The sequence below is a fragment of the Vitis vinifera genome, chromosome 8 (genome assembly GCF_030704535.1).
Source record: "Vitis vinifera cultivar Pinot Noir 40024 chromosome 8, ASM3070453v1".
NCBI lineage: Eukaryota > Viridiplantae > Streptophyta > Magnoliopsida > Vitales > Vitaceae > Vitis > Vitis vinifera.
Window position 1 is genome coordinate 12087046 of NC_081812.1, and position 19176 is coordinate 12106221.

At 32.4% G+C, this 19176-nt stretch overlaps 2 protein-coding genes across 5 annotated transcripts; one reads left to right on the top strand and one right to left on the bottom strand.

Annotated features, from left to right (window-relative positions):
- Positions 1-2021: 2021 nt before the first annotated feature.
- On the bottom strand, positions 2022-7165 carry LOC100243039 (mannan endo-1,4-beta-mannosidase 6). Of its 4 annotated transcripts, none has more exons than XM_002273353.4 (6): positions 6930-7165; positions 4142-4421; positions 3468-3662; positions 3205-3327; positions 2806-3017; positions 2022-2664 (listed from the first exon to the last, which is right to left on the bottom strand). In XM_002273353.4, exons 1-6 carry the CDS (start codon positions 7148-7150, stop codon positions 2232-2234), a joined length of 1464 nt encoding a protein of 487 aa, XP_002273389.3. In that variant the 5' UTR covers positions 7151-7165; the 3' UTR covers positions 2022-2231. The 4 variants fall into 4 exon arrangements, with proteins under 4 accessions (XP_002273389.3, XP_059594952.1, XP_010653331.1 ...); XM_059738969.1 differs by lacking the exon at positions 6930-7165 and adding an exon at positions 6842-6927; XM_010655029.3 differs by lacking the exon at positions 6930-7165 and adding an exon at positions 4850-5067.
- A 6910-nt stretch (positions 7166-14075) lies between these two features.
- LOC100261909 (receptor-like protein kinase FERONIA) lies at positions 14076-17528 on the top strand. The gene is made up of 2 exons (XM_002279182.5): positions 14076-14291; positions 14494-17528. Exons 1-2 carry the CDS (start codon positions 14091-14093, stop codon positions 17254-17256), a joined length of 2964 nt encoding a protein of 987 aa, XP_002279218.5. The 5' UTR covers positions 14076-14090; the 3' UTR covers positions 17257-17528.
- The last annotated feature ends 1648 nt before the right edge of the window (positions 17529-19176 follow it).

A 19176-nucleotide genomic window follows, 5' to 3' on the forward strand; every position in this document is an offset into this window, starting at 1 on the left:
TGATGCAAATGGCAGTACCAAGTTTGAGGTCTACAGCAGGCTTAAAGAATTTCAATTTAGAATTAAAAACAGTGGGGTAGGACTTGAAAAGATGGAGGGAGTACACTTGGTTCAAGCCTGACTTGACTGTTCTTGATCTAGACTCAGGCAGAGGGTGGGATCTGGCTACTAAACTTATTTCAGAGAGGGGTTCCCTCAGAAGTGGTCGTTTATCAGCTGCTTTAGCGCTTAGGCATCCTTATTTCTTGCTGGGTGGTGACCAGGCTGCTGCTGTTCTTTCAAAACTAAGCCTGACCCTACAAATGCTAGCATCCGTTTAATATCTTCGAATGAATTTTTTTAATGCCTAAAAACATTTTTCTGATAATTAAAGTATGAAGAAAAGGGGTTTTGGATATATTTAAAGTATGGGAAATGACTATAATACATTTAAAAAAATGGAAAATTGAAGAAAATATTGAAAAATGAAAGCAAAAATGTAATATTATGGGTGGATATTCAAACATCCACACTCAGTTCAAATGCGTCCTTGTGGGATGTTGGAATGTTGACTGTTTTGTTTAGTTTTTTAAGCCCTATTTTTATATTTTCAATGGACATTTTGGTAGATTCACCTTATAAAAACCTACTTTGAAATATCCCTTTAGAGTATTGACATAAAAATCTAATTTTTTGGACTAAAATCTCTGATGGTGCTCTAAGTACTCTTTTAACTCTCAAAAAACTTTGAAGGCCCTTCTTAGAAGTCCTTTGAGTGGAGAGACAAGTTGCATCAAGGTGATTTACCTCCTGTAGCTCTAGACAAGAAGAGACAAATGCCAAGCAAGAATGAGATAAGATTGACAAAGAAGGCAATGAGGCCTTGATCTTGATGAATTTAAAAGCATAGCAACATGTAGATATATGCTAAAAAAAATATGAGATATATTAATTATAGCTTATAAGAGTACTTCTACTATAAAGTTATCTAAATGGTAGGTATTGCTTGCCTAATTTAGAAGCAAGCATTAGAATGAATGAAGATAAAACATTTTTTGAATTTTATGTTGAATTAAGTGATATTATGAATTTATGTTTTAACTTGGGTGAAAAAAAAAATTCCAAATTCGAAGGTAATTAGGAAAAGTTGGTCTGACATACATAAAAAAAAAAAAAAAAAAAAAAAATGTCGATGCATTGAGAGTGAATGAGTTTGCAGTTCCTTACTAGTCTATAAGATAACTTGAGTTTAAAGATGAAAGAGAACTAATTCTTACTTAATTTAAAATCTTTATTTTTGCCAAGACATTTAAGACACATAAAACTCCGGGAAAATAATAAATAATAAAGAAGGAGTTCATATGAATCAAATCAAATTGAGTGTTTTAGTTATGATAGTCCTAACTTCAAAGAGAATAAAAAAACCCATGCAAGTGATTTATAATAATTTTTATTTTCGTAAAAATGAACAAGATGATTCTAATGAAATTGATGATAACCCCCATTTTGTTGTATCAACTAAAATAGGGTTTGAAAATAAAGTTGATTTTGATGATAAAGAGGAAAGAGAATTTAATAATTTATATGCCCTTTAAATAAAAGTAATTCAGGGGATGCATATATTAAATAATGAAAATTCCATGTTTGGGAAAACTTCATCTTGACACCATCGAAGTGGTAAGTGTCATGGGTAACTCTTCAAAAAGTTTCAATCTCATGCTAATAGGCCAGTGACCTTAAAAATCAGATTTTTAAAATTAAAATAAAGTAGCATCTTTAAAAAATTTGAATGGCCATCAAGTTTCATGCCTTTAGTTTTGAAAATAAAAATAAAAATAAATAAAATCTTTTTTATTTCACGTAGAATATGTATAAAAAAATGACATTCTCGACAAACAAGTTTTTGAGAGTTCTACCTCTTTGTCACGCCCCTTATACCCATTCCAAGGGCATGATGGTCGGTTCATGCTTCAAATCCGAAGCTTTTAAAGTATGAATTGACTCAAAAATTGGACCTGGGGCCAGCTTAGTTTGATCCAATGTACCATCAAACTGGGCAATAGACTCTTTCTTAATCACAAACCAAACTCTTAACTGTAAACATCAATCTGCAATTGGGTATAACCCATTTTTATGTTCATAGACAGACCAACATGCATAATTATACAGAGATACACACAAGTATTATGATCATAGATATTGATCGATCTTCATTTCCATGAAATTGGACTTGTCTTTCTTATATATGGGCTCTAGAGATCATCATGGAAGAGAAATGCATCCAAAGGGTGCTTCTTATGGCAACTCCAGCGGCAGTTCCAGGCACACATGGAGTTGAACATCATCAGCCTTGTGGACTGAAGAGCGATGACATTTGAAGTTGAAGGAGACTTGGAGAGAACAATGGCATACCCGTCGTCCATGTAGTCTGCTCCATCAGGGAACAGCTGCCACAAGAGGCTCCCAGCTCCGCTCCCTCCCTTCTTGGTAGAATTCAGGAGGATCTTGTACACTGTGCTGATGAAGGTGTCGCGGAATGATGAGTTGTAGCCATTGTCTTTTGAAGATACACCAAACTCACCAAACACAACGGGCATTCCCAGGTACTTCTCACTGTCCTCTATGTGGGCTTGCATCCATGATTTGGTGAAGTCGAGATGGGCCTCAGTGATCGATTGAGAAATCCTCCATCAACAAATGAAACCGTTAGTGATGCCAGAAGAAAAATGGCATGCCTATGATTAATGTAAATAGGCATGAAGCTGGATTTGTTTTAAATTCATGCCAGATATCGCTCAAAAATTTGCATAGGTGTTGAACACTCACCAAGAGTCTGTATAAATGTGAACTGAAGCAAAATCGACACCAAGAACCTGATGGTTTCTGATAAAGTCAGTTCCAACTTGTTGAGCATATGTATTCGGGTTGAATTGAACTTTATCTGGTGTTGAAGGACCATAAAATCCTTCCAATCCTATCTCCAGCAAGTGCTTTGGATCCATACTCTTCACATAGATCACCATCTCTTGTATCCATGACTAGAAACAATAGCAATCAGTTACTTCAGGAAAAAAAAAAAGCCCATTGGAAAATCCAATTCTCAAACACTGGCAAGTAAAAGCATAATTTTGGAATTACAGAGCTATAACTAAAGCTAATTTTATTTGTCACAGAAAAAGGTTTGATGCATCTGATTGATCGGTTCTTAGCCTTCATAGAACAAACCTGCAGTTTATCCCCTGTAGGATCTGAAGTACATCGTGGCTCATTCATCAGTTCCCAAGCAAATATTGTTGGGTCCTCCTTGTAAGTGATATTTGTGAATGTATTGACTCTATTGAGAACCGTCTGCATAGACAAAATATTGAAGAGAAATAGAAATCATACTTCAAATTGGGAAAGAGAGCACATCTATGGCGTGATTATTTTTCAAGTTGGATATCCAAGTTTTAAAGCAAAAGATGGCCGAGCGGTTGTGAAGAACTTGCCTTAACATTGGCTTTGTAGTAGCTTCTGAGAGTAGGATGAGAGAAGAAGTCGTCATCAGAGGTTAAATTCAGGCCAGCCTCTTTTCCCCATTTGACATACTGTGCTTTGCCACCATATCCTTCCCAATTGTTGCTTAATGACAATATAAGCCTGATTTTGTACTTCCTTGCTTCACTCACAACAAAATCCAGGGCCTGCAACAAAGGATATTTTCAGGGGGAAAAAATGAACAAAAATCTTAGCTACACAGTGAATGCTGAATAGTTTGATCATTCTTCTAGGATGCAAAATGCTTATATAAGTTTCTAGATCATGCTTAACAAATTGATGTGAACATGGAGATGGATGAAGCCTTGAAAACCGTCTATCACGGGGAGGGTGCCCAAGTGCTCATAAGTTCAACTGCTAAGCCTTAGCTTAGCAATGTGGGACTCAACTGGGTTGATACAAAGGATGAAACCCAATGCCACTTGCTTTTTCCTATAAAGAGATTTCTCCTTCACATATACAACTTGGAATTCATCCTTGCTTGAGGTTGTTGCTTCTATAAGCTCAACATCAAACAGAGAAGCAGAATATGGAATAGCATGATATGTGCAGTGTCCATGGTGATGGGCACAAGAGCTATAAAATCCACAAGCATGAAAATTGAGATTTGTTCAGTGAAGAGTACCTTGAACACCTCTTCATCATAAACAGAGGGGGACTTCTGAAGAGCTCTCCACTGGCCATCATTGAAAGCCCAGGTCCTGCACACAGTTAAGCCCACAGAGGCTGCTTGTTGAAACACCTCACTGACCTTCCCCCTTGTGGATTGATCCACAGCAAATACCATCAACCAGTAAGTGTTGAACCCGTTCACATAAAAAGGCTTATCATTAACCACAAATTGGTTCCCTTTTTTCTGCACCATTGTCCATGGCTCATCTCCAAAGTCACCCATCTCATAAACCCTATACCCATGTCAAAAGATAAATCAAACCAAAATGAAAAAAAAAAAAAAAAAAACACAACAACAAAAAAAAACAAAAACAAAAACAAAAACAGAAGCAGAAACATGAATTCAAATTGTGGGCACCCATAATTAGAGCTAGAATATGAAAGGTGATCAGCTACATTCTCCACCAATGTCTCCAAATTCTCATCCCCACTGACCTCAACAGCAGTGGAACTTGAATTTTGAACAAGAATCATAAAAATGGCAACTGAAAAAAATATTTTAGACCCAAGTTTTCCCAAATAGGTATCCATGTTTTCTGAGTCAGTGAGCCACATCTTGTAGCTTTCTGGACTCCATATTTATATATATGGATGTCCAAGGTTTCCCCATTGTGGGTGACAGAATTATGACACATAAGAAGAGTGTTGAAGAGGGGATGACCTCTCTATCTTTGAAGCGAAGAAAATTTTCTTTCATTGCTTGGCCATTGGCTTCTCTTAGAGGAATGGATACACACAACATGAAGCAGAGTAGGTGTGAAGGCTTAATGCTGCAAACATCACTGCTAAGACAAGTTTTAATGGGGGTTTTGGTTTAAGAGAATTGGCCCTATGAGAATGGGGGATCTTGTTGGTGGGGGAGTGATGATGATTCATCAAGTTTAGGGTATGGATTAGATTTTTCATTCATTGGATATACCAATTAGGATCCATGGGACCCATAGATGGGAAATGGGGTATTGTCATATATGATCAGCTCAGCACTCAACATGGAGTGAGAAGCAAGGAGGGACGAATTGTTTGAGCAATAGAAGGTAGGGCTAGTTGAGGGTGAAGTAATTGTTGTCTATAACACGTTAGAGCTTGTTTAGTAACCGTTCTAAAGAACACTTTTCTATTGTTCAAGATAAAAAAATAAAATAAAAAAATAAATAAAACTAAAAATAAAAATTTGATAATTAAAACTTATTTTCTATCCTAGGAATTTTTTACGAAGGTGTCGAGGATCATTATTATTTCGACACAAGAAAGGGATGTGGAAAATTCCTTTCTTGTGTGGAAGACTAGGAAGAGGAATAACTATTCCTAGAATCATTTGTTTCCCTCATTTTATTTATCCTTTGCTCTATATTTTACGCTTACTTATGTCTAATATCTAGTCGCATTGAATTCTATTATTCTAATATAAAACGATTAATGCATTCTATGACATTGACATTTAAATTTGGCAATAGTGACATAGTCACACCACTCCAATTTAGATTGAAAAAAACAAAGAAGAGAAAGGGTAAAGTCAAATAATCTTCTTCACAATATACATACTAGCCAACACTTAGATCCGGCTCTACCCAAACTTTTCTGGTTCACCCCAATATTTCCCACATGTTCGACTGTTGCTGAGCAGTTTTTGGATATCAAATAGACCTCCCCAGAAGGTAAATTTAATGTGGTCGATTTCCCCTCTTTTGCAATTAGTTTCACTACAGCACCGGTGTTTTTAGAAAACATTTTTAAACATTTTTAATTGTTTTTTAAGGGTTATTTTAAAAAATAATTAAACAAACATCTAAAATGATAAAAAATAAAACATTAAATATAAAAATTATTTTTAAATGATATTTTAAAATATTAGAAATAATTTAAAAACAAGTTAAAAACATTTTAGGTTTTTAAACAAGTTTTTGTTTTTTCTTTAGCAAAAGTTCAGGTTTAAATAAATTTTTTTATCATATTAAAAACACAATGAAAAATCAACTCATAAAACAAAATTACCAAATAACCTAAATGAAAAATTATATTAGAAAGAAAAGTCAACTTACAAAACAAAATTACTATAAATAATGGATGATATTAAATGGACTCACATTTGGCATCCATTTCATTACAAACTTTCATAAGTCAATTTATATTTAATAATTAAAAAAAATATAATAAAATTCATTTAAGCTAGAATTTGTAAATTTATAGCATTAATACCATCAATTAAAAACACCAAATAAAAACAAAATTAAAAATCATCATTGGATACTTCTACGCAAATTTCAACATAACTATGAAAGAGTTTGAAATATTAAATTAATGCAATAATAAGATTGGCATGGGCTGCAGACCGCCAACCCAGGCCCAACCCAAATTTAATCTAAATTACCATTTAAGTCAGATTAGGATTGGGTTTATGTCAGGTTGAACAGGCCCAAATTGTAACTCTACTCAATGGCAGAATAAAAGTCCTCAGCAATGGATGACTTAGCTTGAAGAGAATTATAAAAAAGAATGAATAAAAGAAGACAAAACCCATTCAAACTAAAGTCAGAAACAAATTTAAAAATAAATATAAAAATCAACAATTTCCAATTTAAAAATGAATGAAAAATAGAACGTTGACAAACCCTAAGCCTCAGCAATTATGCAGTTTAAGATAAGAAAAACAAACCAAATCAAATGCTTGAGAGAGAGAGAGAGAGAGAAGAGAAGAGAAGAGAACAGAATAAGAGAATAAAAAAAGGGAAGGAGAAGCATACCTCAAAGTCTGAATGACTCGAATAAAAATGGAAGTCGGTCCAGGCTGTGCCCATTGTAGCTTCTTGAAGGCTTTGGAAGCCAACAGGTGTACATCATGATTCATGAGTGGCCAAGTGGCATGCACCGTTGACAATAACCCCATATATAAAACGACGCCGTGCAGGCATGAAACGGTGTCGGTTTCATGTGCTACATCACTACAATCGACCAGCCACTTCATATGCTAAGGAAAGATGAAAGTGGGGCTCGCTAGATGGTAGGGGGTTGCACATGGGAAGTTCATAGTCCAAGGTCATCCATGGGACTCACGCGCCACTGAGAACCAAATATGAGTATTCCCTGTTTGGTTAGAGTGTTTTTCTGTTTCCATTTTCAAGAAAAACAGAAATCTGGGGGGTCTATTTTTTTACAACAGTATTTAAAAATAAATTTTATATGCATTACTTGATTTTTCATTATTCTTTATATTTATTCCATTATTTTTTAAAACAATTATAAGTAATTAAATGTGCATCTGAAAATGTTTTTTTAGGAGAATTACCTATAAGTGATTTTTCAATATTATGGGTGATTTTTTTATATTTTTAAAAGTGTTTTCTAAAAATTTTCAAACATCTAATTTTTTTTTAAAAAAAACACTTTTTAAATTAAAAGTGATTCATAAATTTCTGTCAAACATACGCTAAAATATGTTATTAGAAAACAGTATTTTTTTATTTATTGTAAAATATGTTTTGTTTTGTTTTTTTCTTAACAAACAATTAATAGGTCAGTATTTTGATCTATTGACTTGATGTGATATAATAACTTAATTTATGTTATTAAATAAAATAAATATATTTGATAAAATAACTTAAAATTAAAAATAATTTTATAGGACCTTAAACACTACTAATTCTCCTAAAAACAATTATTGAAACGGGCGCATAAAGTTAAGTGCATTCATGTCCAAGATGTTTGAACACATGGGAAATTAATGGATGTGACCTACCTCCAATTTATCAATAATTTTAAATATTAAGTTAAACTAATCAATTTGTTGTGAATCCTAAATATTTTCTCTCTATTTTTTTTTTATCTAGTGAGAATTATTATTATTATTATTTAACATCTATAAGTCAATAACTCCACATCTGTGACTTATTTTTAATTTTGTAATTATTTTATCTGAATAACTAAGTTTATTATTTAGGATTAATGAATATAATTATTTGTTAAAATTGATGGGATAAATATTAGTTAGTATTAATAAAGGTAAATATATTAATTTTATAAATTTTTGAAAAAATTAAAATTATGTTTGGTTCCCGGAAAATATTAAGGAAAGAAAAAAAATGTAAAAGAAATTATTTTTTCATATTTGGTTGTCCTAATATAATTAAAACTAATTAAAAACTTAAATATTTTTAAATTATTTAATCTTTATATTGATGAGTTAAAATAAATAAAATAAGTTTAAAGTAACAAAAAAAATAATTTATCAACTTTTAATCTATTTTTATTTTCCTTCTACTTTTCTTTTGTATTTTCTTTTCCTTATATTTTCCCTCAAATTTTATGGGAACTAAACATAAGCTTAATTTTATTGTAGAATCTTAATACTTAAAATAAAAATCAAATAACAAGTTTCAAATCGTGATTTAATTTAAATTAAGTTACCAGCTAATAAATGTTTCCCAAACATTCTTTTAGGATAAAGATATGAATGAAATATGCTATTTTTTCTTTTTCCTTTTTGAAGAATAGACATTGTTTAATTTTTTCCATTTTTGATGATGAATTGTTGGAATAAATGACGACATGATTTTCAATGCATTGTTTTAAGTGAGAATAGAATTTTAGTACATTTGAGTAAAGTTTTGATGAAATAGATTTTGAAAACAATTTTTAAAATTAGTTTTTAATTGTTCAAAAAAATAAATTTTTTAATTTACATTTCATGAAATTACTTTGTATTTATGTATGATATAAAAATTCTTAAAATAACTTTAACATTTACAATTATTTACAAAATACTCTACAAAAAGTATCTTAAATTTGTTTTGAAAAATAACTTATTTTCAAAATAAAATCTTTTAAAAAAAATCAATTAAAAATTTACTAAAGCTTTTTTTAAATGAGAAAATTATTTTGTATTCTAAAAACTTAAAAAAAAAAAAAAAAAAAAGTAGATTTAAGAATAGTTTGCAACCATGCCTTTAACCTTTCTACCTTTACCTATAAATTGTAATTAGGAGCCTCCGGGACAAAGAGTCAACTCAATGTCACGGATCAATGCAATAATGAATTTATATTTCAGTAGTTTTCATTATGCTTTTATGTATTCAAATTAACATTTTAAATTGATTTAAGGTAATTTATCTTACCCATGAATCAACAAAATAGTATTGAGTAAGGTTTAAAATATCTGGATATATCGTCAATATATCTATATTATCAATATATCTTTAATATATTTATTATTCATGGATTTAGGAATATATATGTATCAATCGATATTTTCAAATATTTTACTAATATTTAATAGATTTTTAAATTTTTTTTCGTATTTCAACCAATATTTTTGAATATTTCATCAATTTTTTTGGATTTTTATTATTAAATAAATTAAGTCTAATTATTTTATTTTTACATTTGATTTAATTTATTATCAAAAATATAAAAACATAATTTTCTTAATAACTCTTTTTTATATAATCTATATATTTATTGAATATAAAAATAAAAATATTAAAAAAATTATACTTATATTATTATTTATTTGATATCATGGAACACATTTAAATTAAAATGAACATAATTTTAATATTAAATATATTTTAAAACCTATAAATATATAATTTTGCAACCATGATGAATTTTTAACCATTTTCTTTAAATTTTTTCACCTTAAAATATTTTCTCAATGAAGTGAAAAAAAAAAAACTAAAAAATAGCAAGTAAAGGTGGTGAATTGACATCTTATTGCCATCTTAGCATGCAATCCTATTTATTTATCAAAAATTTTAATAAAAAAATTTATAATTAAATATTAAAGAGATTATTTTCAATCCTCCTCCCATATGGAACCTACCTACTACCGTTGGGACTTTTTGACATTTTCTTTCTATCATTAGCAATTGGTCGAAGGCGTACCCGCAAGAAAATGACTTAACACTTACTCATACCAAAAAAATACATTTGTTTCAACATGTTTCCTCCATAGAAAAGGTCAACATAAGGAATGACGATGTTAACATAAACTCGAAATAGTTGGTTGAGGTATGATTTAGGTAGTGTTTGTTTTTTGATTGAATAAAAAATCAAAATATCTAACTATTTTTTATTTAATTAAAAGTAATCAATATAATTAAAATGAACTTGTTATCGATATGTTTAGTTTAATTATATTATTTGATATCAACATGTCTCTTTTAGCTTAATAAAAAAGACTAAATATTTTGATTTTTTTATTCAATCAAAAAACAAACACTACCTTAATCTGACCCAACCTCGTTTACATATAATATTAAATTAAAAATTATTTTTATTGGTTTTTTCCTCATTTATCAACCTTTTAATATATATAAAATATTTATTTTCATAAAAATAAATTATAAATATTTATAATATTTATTTATTTATAAATTATATTCATTTTTAATAAAAAATAATTTTAAGATTGAAAAAAATTAAAAAATTAAAACAAATTAGGGCAAAATGGGAATGAGAATTTTTTACACCCATCTCGCCGTGCTTATTTAAATTATTTATTGGCCAAAATGAGAATATATGACATTTGTAATTAGGGTGACAAAGTCTAATATGATTTTTCAATAATATTTGAAACTCACAAGTTTTTTTTTAAAATAAAAATAAATAAAATTGGGTTGAGTATGATTGTGCTTGGATCAAATTTGTACTGTCCTATACAATTCATTTAATAAACATATTGTTTTGGGTTTAACCTATACAACATGAATTTGATCCGACTATTAAATAATCCATATATATGTGTCATTATCTAAAGATCCATGTAAATATATAGCAACAACATCCATGAGACACAAATTTAGTCTTTCTAAGACTGTTAAACAAATTAGATATCTAAATATGGTTGCATCCATCATAAGAGAATATGTTTTCTCGCAGTCAATACTAAGTTTCTATGGGAAACCTTGAGCTATGAGTCATGTTTTATATCTCATGATTTCATTTATATCCAACAAGTTTGACAACTTCAGACATTTGGACTACAAGTCTTAATACTTTTTTTTAATTAGTCTAATTTTTTCAAGATGTATTTTTTCCATTTTGGCCAATCTTTTCTATGATGACATTCATTCATAGTTTCTACTTTGGGATCCTCATCATTTCTTATGATGTTAATAATTATTTGGAAAGAAAATATATTGTCAATGACAAGAGTATTTCAATCTCATTTTTCTCCATATATGAGTAAATTATTAAGATCTCATCAATATTAGGTATTTGTACATTTCCACATCTATATGAAAAAAATTCTACTAATAACAATATAACTTATAATAATATAGTTCATAAAAATTATCAAACACTTACCTATTTGTACCTATTTGTATAACTTAATGTACAAAATATTAATCTTTTGATAATATATAAATATTATCTATATGCTTGTTATCATAGCTTCATGTTATAATATATTTCATTATAACTTTTGGTTAAATAAATTTCATAAAGTTGTACAAATTTGTTAGTTAATAATTTTGTTCTCTATAGCTTTTAGTTATAAGAAAGTACATATTAACAACTTTGACATAACCTTTTATTAGCACAAAGAATATTAATTTTCTTATTTTTATAACTTCGGGTTATGAATAATAATATTTATATAACTTCTGGTTGTATAATATAAATTAAAAGAAATTATGTATCTTCTAGGTACATAGTTGTTCATTGACAATTTTGTTTTGTATAACTTTTGGTTATACAAGAGAATTAGAAATTGTATGCATAACTTCTGGCTATGAAACAATTGTTAATAAAAATGGTTTTCCATAATCCCTTTTATAAAAAATAAGTGAATACAAAATAAAAATTAAAAGCCAATAATTTTCATAACTTTGAGTTATGATTATTTTGTCAAAACAAGAAAATATACAAATTTGTACATAGTTTCAGGCTATAAACAATTTTTTTTTAATGTAAATTTGTATATAACTTCATACTATGAACTATTTATGTATAACTTTCAATTATATAATATAATTAAAAGAAATTAAAAGTTAATATCTTTCATAACTTCAAACTATGATTGTTTTATCAAATAAGAAAATATTTAAATCTGTACATAGTTTCAGACTATGAACTGTTTTTTTATATAAATTTGTGTAGAACTTCAAGCTGTAAGCTATTCATTGTGTAGATTTGTGCATAGCTTCAAGCTATGAATTATTCATTTTATAGCTTCTAATTATATAATATTATTTTGTATAACTTCCAGTTTATTGCATAATTAAAAACAAATAATTAGGGATCATATACATAACTTTTGGTCATATATTTGTAATTTTGTAATTTTCCCCATAATTTATGGTTACAAGGATTGTACATATTTTTTCATAACTTCTGATTATGAATTTACCCCATAATTTATAATTTATCCCATACCTTTTTGTGATAAAGAAGAGATAATAGTTTTTATATTTCTTTGAAGAGTAGAACTTCTTTCTATTTCTTTGAATAGAAAAAAATCTATCTATTTCTTTTGTAGAGACTATTCGTGCTAATAACCTGTTGTAAAATAAAAAAAATAAGGAGAAGAAAAAAGAATAAACAAAGATATTCAAAGAAAAATATAATAGAATATAGAAAGAGAACGTGATGAATTTTCATTAAATGTATCTCTCTTTTTATAGGGAGTTAAAAAAAATATACATTAATATGAATGATCATTCATAAATTCTCATAATCCGATAAATTCTCATATTTTATAACAAATATAAACATATTAGTGCTATATTATTATTTAATTTTTAATTTATTTTGAAATTTTGTCTATTTTATATTTTGTTAATTAATATATTTTATTTTGAAGAATAATGATAAGATATAAGAAAATAAGGTATTTTTAATAAAAAAAAATGTTACATTATTAAAATATTAAGAGGTGGTTTTACATTGAGTTTAGAAAACACTTTTAGAGTTTGTTTGATAATAATTTTTTTAAAACACTCTAAAAATAAAATATTTCACACCGTAAAACACATTCAAAAAATCTATTTATCACTAGGAAGTGCTTTTAATTAAAAAAAATTAAATATTTAATAAAATTTAGAAAACATTTATAAAAATCTAAAAAAAAAATCACTTTTAATATTTTATGAAAACATTTATTTTACTGAAAACACATGGAAACACAAGCAAACGCGCTCTTAAGTGATAAAATATTATGAAATAATAACCGCAATGCAACCAGCGATATCCTGGACATACTCTTCTGAAAAAGACCATTATATCCTTGGAGTGAGTTGTAGTTGGAGTGGCGGGCACCAAAGAAACGAGTCGTGGACGAGTAGTAAGTGGGCCATGTCGGAACAACTCATCAGCCTAACCACAAAAGGACAATCAAGCAATTAATAAAGGCCACCACCATTTTATAAAATTTTTAATAAAACAAAATCAAAAGAAAACGCGTCCAGCCGCAGCTTTTACGCGTGGCAGCGTCACGCAGCTATAAATGGAATATATTTGAGGAGGGTAGATTGGTCCTTTTCGTTTTTTTAAAGCCGTAGCTGGAATCCAACTGACCGTCAATCACGTGGTGACGGAAGGCTCAGATATTTGAGGCTTTCGGTCGACCAATCGGATTCACACTGTTATAAATTTATACCTAACTAGTAAGTAGTAATAAGTAGTAACTACCGCTTTCAAGTTTAGAATTTTGGAAAATAGTGGACAGAATATTGAAGATTTATGGGGATTTTTATTTTTTGAATAAATAAAGTATTTTTTGAAAACATTTTGAAATTTCAGAAAATAAAACTACTGTGCCACGTCACTCGGAATTGACTCATTGCTACAGAAATGGAAATAATTGTACATGGGTGAGGAGTCGTGGCACAGCAACTTTTTTCTCACAGCAGAGGTGACTGATGAGGGGTGAAATGGTAATTTACACTTAGACAGCTAATCAGAGTATGAGAAAATACACACCTTTCTCGGCGGTTTCTCGTCGCTTTTGGTTTGGTTTTTCTAGCTCTTCTTCGATTTCTTTCAGCCCTAACTCTCGCACTCTGTACGATCTCTTCCACGACCTATACTCTCCTTTTTCTCTGCAATTCCTTCCTCACATTCACCTCATTTCTTCAAATATAGTGGTTTTCATCTCTGTTTTCCAGGTATTATCCGTGTTTTTTTCTCTGCTAGATCTGAATTTTTCTACGGTGTGTTTTTAGGCTTGTTTGTTTGCTTCATCTGTGTTATGAGATAAATTTGAGGTCTTTGAGCTGTTCTTTTTCTGTTTTGAGCTTGATTTGAGTTTTAAAGACCTCAGATCTTGTGTTGGGGGGCGTGGTTTGAGTTGATTTTGGATGTGTCCAGGGCTTGTGTGGTCTTAGGGGTGTGTACGTCTGCGGCATTTTAGGTGTTTGGAGATTTGTTGAGGTTGGGGGCTTTGTTTTCATGAGGAATTTGTTTAAGTACCGTTGTTGCTTCGTTTTTTTCTGTTTGGCTTTCCAAGTCTGGGCAAGTTTAGCTGCCAATTATGTGGCAACCGATAAAATTCTGCTAAACTGTGGGGCGTCTTCTAGTACTACCGATACCGATGGTCTAGTATGGACCACAGATATTGGATCCAAGTTCATGGTGGCCGCTGAGAACTCGCTCACCTCTGAGGCTGATACTCAAGACCCTTCAGTCCCTACAGTCCCTTACATGACTGCTCGGATCTCTAAATCGGAGTTCAGTTATCGTTTTCCTCTGGCCATGGGCCGGAAATTTGTGCGATTGTACTTTTATCCCGCATCTTATTCCAACTTAAGTGCGTCGGATGCTTTGTTTTCTGTTACGGCCGGGTCATATACTTTGCTCAAGAACTTCAGTGTTGCGCAAACCACTGAAGCTCTAAATTATGCATTTATTATGAAGGAGTATTCTATCAATGTGGACAGTGAAGCATTGAATATAACCTTCAGTCCGTCTCCGAGTGGTAAGAATTTTTATGCGTTTGTGAATGGGATTGAGATTGTGTCAATGCCTGACATTTACAATACCGAGGATGGAAGTTCTATGATAGTCGGGGCAGATGTTCCGTACACCATCGGCAATGATACTGCCCTCGAATGCGCTTATCGGTTGAATGTGGGTGGAAGTGACATTTCACCTTCCCATGATACTGGTATGTTTAGGTCATGGTCTATTGATACAGCGTATATCTTTGGGGCTGCGTCGGGAGTGACTGAGACTGCTAGTCCAAACATGACAAATAAAATATCTTCGAAGGTTCCTGATTTTGCTGCACCAGTTGATGTTTATGCCACTGCTAGATCAATGGGGCCAAATGCTTATATCAACCTGAATTACAACCTCACATGGGTTTTTGCGGTTGACTCAGGGTTCTCTTACTTGGTTAGGCTCCATTTGTGCGAGGTTTTTGATAATTTCACCAAGATTAATCAAAGGGTTTTTGATATCTTCCTCAATAATCAAACTGCATTTGGAGGTGCGGATGTGTTTGCCTGGGCAGGTTCAAATGGAATTCCCATATACAAGGATTTCGTGGTTGTTGTTCCAGTGGGAAGTGGACAGCAGGACCTGTGGCTTGCGCTTCATCCAAACACGACTTCGGATTCCAATTATTATGATGCATTCTTAAATGGGGTGGAGATATTGAAATTAAGTAATTCAGATTATAATCTTGCCGGTCCTAATCCAGTTCCTCCTCCTAAACAGGAAGTTATTGATCCAGAACGGGTTAGACCATCATCAAAATCTGGCAATTCAAAGAACCAGACAGCAATCATTGGTGGGGGTGTTGGCGGTGGGATCTTTATTTTAGCCCTTCTAGTTGGTCTCCTTGTTTGTGTTGCTTCCCGTCGCCGTAGGCAAGGAAAGGAATCAAGTGCAAGTGATGGACCATCTGGTTGGCTTCCTCTTTCTTTGTATGGAAATTCACATTCTGCAGGTTCTGCGAAAACAAACACTACTGGAAGTTATGCATCCTCCCTTCCTTCAAATCTTTGCCGCCACTTCTCATTTGCTGAGATCAAATCTGCAACCAAGAACTTTGACGAGGCTCTACTCCTTGGGGTTGGAGGTTTTGGCAAAGTTTACAAGGGAGAAATCGATGGCGGAGCAACTATGGTTGCAATCAAGCGTGGGAACCCTCTCTCCGAGCAAGGTGTGCATGAGTTCCAAAATGAGATTGAAATGCTCTCAAAACTTCGACACCGCCACCTTGTTTCACTGATTGGGTATTGTGAAGAGAACTGTGAAATGATCCTTGTTTATGACTACATGGCTCATGGTACCCTCAGGGAGCATCTATACAAAACACAAAAGCCACCTCTACCATGGAAACAAAGGCTTGAGATAGGCATTGGAGCTGCCCGTGGTTTACATTATCTGCATACTGGTGCAAAACACACTATTATCCATCGAGATGTGAAGACAACTAACATTCTCTTGGATGAGAAGTGGGTTGCGAAGGTTTCTGATTTTGGGTTGTCTAAGACTGGCCCTGCATTGGATCACACACATGTTAGCACTGTTGTGAAGGGCAGTTTTGGGTACTTGGACCCAGAGTATTTCAGGCGGCAACAACTGACAGAAAAATCTGATGTATATTCATTTGGGGTTGTCCTTTTCGAGATCCTGTGTGCTCGGCCAGCTTTGAATCCAACACTTCCAAAGGAGCAAGTGAGCTTGGCAGAGTGGGCGTTGCATTGCCAAAAGAAGGGCATTCTGGATCAGATTATCGACCCATATCTGAAGGGGAAAATTGCACCAGAATGTTTTAAGAAGATTGCTGAAACTGCAGTGAAGTGTGTGTCAGATCAGGGTATTGACAGGCCATCAATGGGTGATGTGCTGTGGAACCTTGAGTTTGCTCTTCAGCTGCAAGAGAGTGCAGAGGAGGCTGGCACAGCCATGGGTGGAATGGAGATTGAAGATGGTTCATTTGACATAGCCTGTGGAGGAAAGAAGGATCCAAATTCATCCCCTGGATTTGACGGCAATGTTACTGATTCAAGGAGTAGTGGGATGACCATGAGCATAGGCGGGCGGAGCCTTGCTAGCGAGGATTCCGATGGGTTGACACCAAGTGCAGTGTTCTCACAGATCATGAACCCAAAAGGACGTTGAGATCTGAAGTAATTGTTTTTGCCACAGCCTTCCAGAACCCAGCAATCAGATAAGCTTTTCGCTATTACTAATCAGGTAATCAAATTTAAATGTTCTTTACATTATTCATTTATTTACCACTATTTTCTTTCTTCCCCTTTTTTTGAGTTGTGTTATGTTTTCGATCAAAGTAAGTTGTAATTTGTATCTACAATCTCAAGAAACAGTGTAAAATAATGTGTTTGTACTTGTATTTGCACCCAGATGAGAAGTATTGATTTGGCTTTCCTTAATGCTTCATGCTACAGTCATACAACCCTTGTTTATCTATCACAGATGGATTGGATGAAACAGTGGTCAATATCCTTATATGCTTTCAATAACCAAAAACAATAATACTACTGTATGCATTACTATGAAATTTGGTCTGTGACACTTGTGGGTGGTGTCTAACTTGATTGTTCAAATATTTGCATATCCTAGAAAATGGGCAACACATAGGAAAGACTTAGAGTGCGTTTGAAAGTGATTTTCAGAAGTGTTTCTAGTATTTCTAATACTTAAAAAATAAAAATTTTCAAATATTAGAAAGATCAAAAACACTTTTCAGAATTATTGTCAAATGCATTCTTAGTGAACGGAGCTGTTTGCTACTTCATTTATGCAGCTCCTTAGGCTCTTTAATGATTGACTCCAGAGAGATACAGATAGGGAATATGTACAAGATGACAACATAGATTAAGAAGTTTCAATTTTTCACCTAACATGTATTATTCTTGTCATTGTATGTATGTCCCAGTTAAGTCATTGACGTGCGATCCTCAAATGGGTTGCTGGTTGGCCCGGGTCTCACTCAATAACGTTGAAAGTGACCAATATTAGATTTTAAAATTGGCAAGCATATGTTGTGCTGGTTCTCAGTAGAGAGCGAAAATTTCATGAGATCTAAAGGCCATATCAAGTAATGACAAGTTCTTGCAACTCCCTTGGCTACTATCTTTGTGCACCCTATATAACAGTAATACTGCCGACTATCTTTTTGGGCCATTAAGAAGTTGATAAGAAGCTAATTGTGCCCCAAAAAAATGATACGGATTGGACAATTGTTGTGCTTTTTCTTGGTGGTAGGGCTCTTCTATGATCTTCTGTGAAAGAGGAGGAATGAGAAATTGGTGAAGCTCCTTCCATCATTTGACCATGGATATGAAAGCTGGTCCGCGGAATCTTTTGGGAATACATGGGGAACCATGATCTGGAATAAATAGACTTTGGCCAGGTCTATTTCGTGGGATAATGTTTCCGTTGCCTAAATTCATACGGTACATGATCTTCCTTTCCAGCCCAAGAATAATATTAATTGTGGCACCAGCTAAGAGGAAAGCAAGGGTCCACACGGATTCACAATGGAGGGTTGCACAAGGACCATTTAAACAGAGCCAAAAGGGAATGGGCAACATGGCCTCCCACCGATCTGTGCTTTGTCCCTTCAACTCTAGTTGGGCAAAAGCCCCACGAAAACATAAATAAAAGGGAAAAAAAAAATAAACATAGGAAGATATGGAAAAAATAAAAGGAAAAAAAAATAAACATAGAAAGATATGGAAAAAAGAGCAGACAGCAGCACATGTTGGTTAACTAGGATGGGCCAGTCCATCAAGTGGTGGTGGGGGGGACCATGTGATATTTCCTTTTCCATTCTGGTGCACCAACCCTGCCATCCTATCCTATCTCCTATGGTGTTTCTACTCCTTTCTCTTATATATACTCTTTGTTAGAACTTTGGTCTAACTCATGTGAGCCAGTGCTGTGGACGACTCATCAACAATTAGAAGATGGTCTTAACCACTCCAGGGGCATTTGCCTCATTACCATCCATCCCTATACTATGAAACCTAGCCATGAGCCATGCACAAGGGCTCTCATGGTTTTATTACTTTTGCG

What these genes read in the sequence shown, in the direction of transcription:
- LOC100243039 (XM_002273353.4), bottom strand. Translation starts at nt 7,150, where the DNA reads ATGAAGTGGCTGGTCGATTGTAGTGATGTAGCACATGAAACCGACACC. An exon ending in ACTACAAAGCCAATGTTAAG is followed by an intron (nt 3,328 to 3,467) that starts GCAAGTTCTTCA and finishes TTGTCTATGCAG; the next exon opens with ACGGTTCTCAATAGAGTCAA. An exon ending in CTACAGGGGATAAACTGCAG is followed by an intron (nt 3,018 to 3,204) that starts GTTTGTTCTATG and finishes TATTGTTTCTAG; the next exon opens with TCATGGATACAAGAGATGGT.
- LOC100261909 (XM_002279182.5), top strand. Translation starts at nt 14,091, where the DNA reads ATGAGAAAATACACACCTTTCTCGGCGGTTTCTCGTCGCTTTTGGTTT. An exon ending in TTTTCATCTCTGTTTTCCAG is followed by an intron (nt 14,292 to 14,493) that starts GTATTATCCGTG and finishes GGATGTGTCCAG; the next exon opens with GGCTTGTGTGGTCTTAGGGG.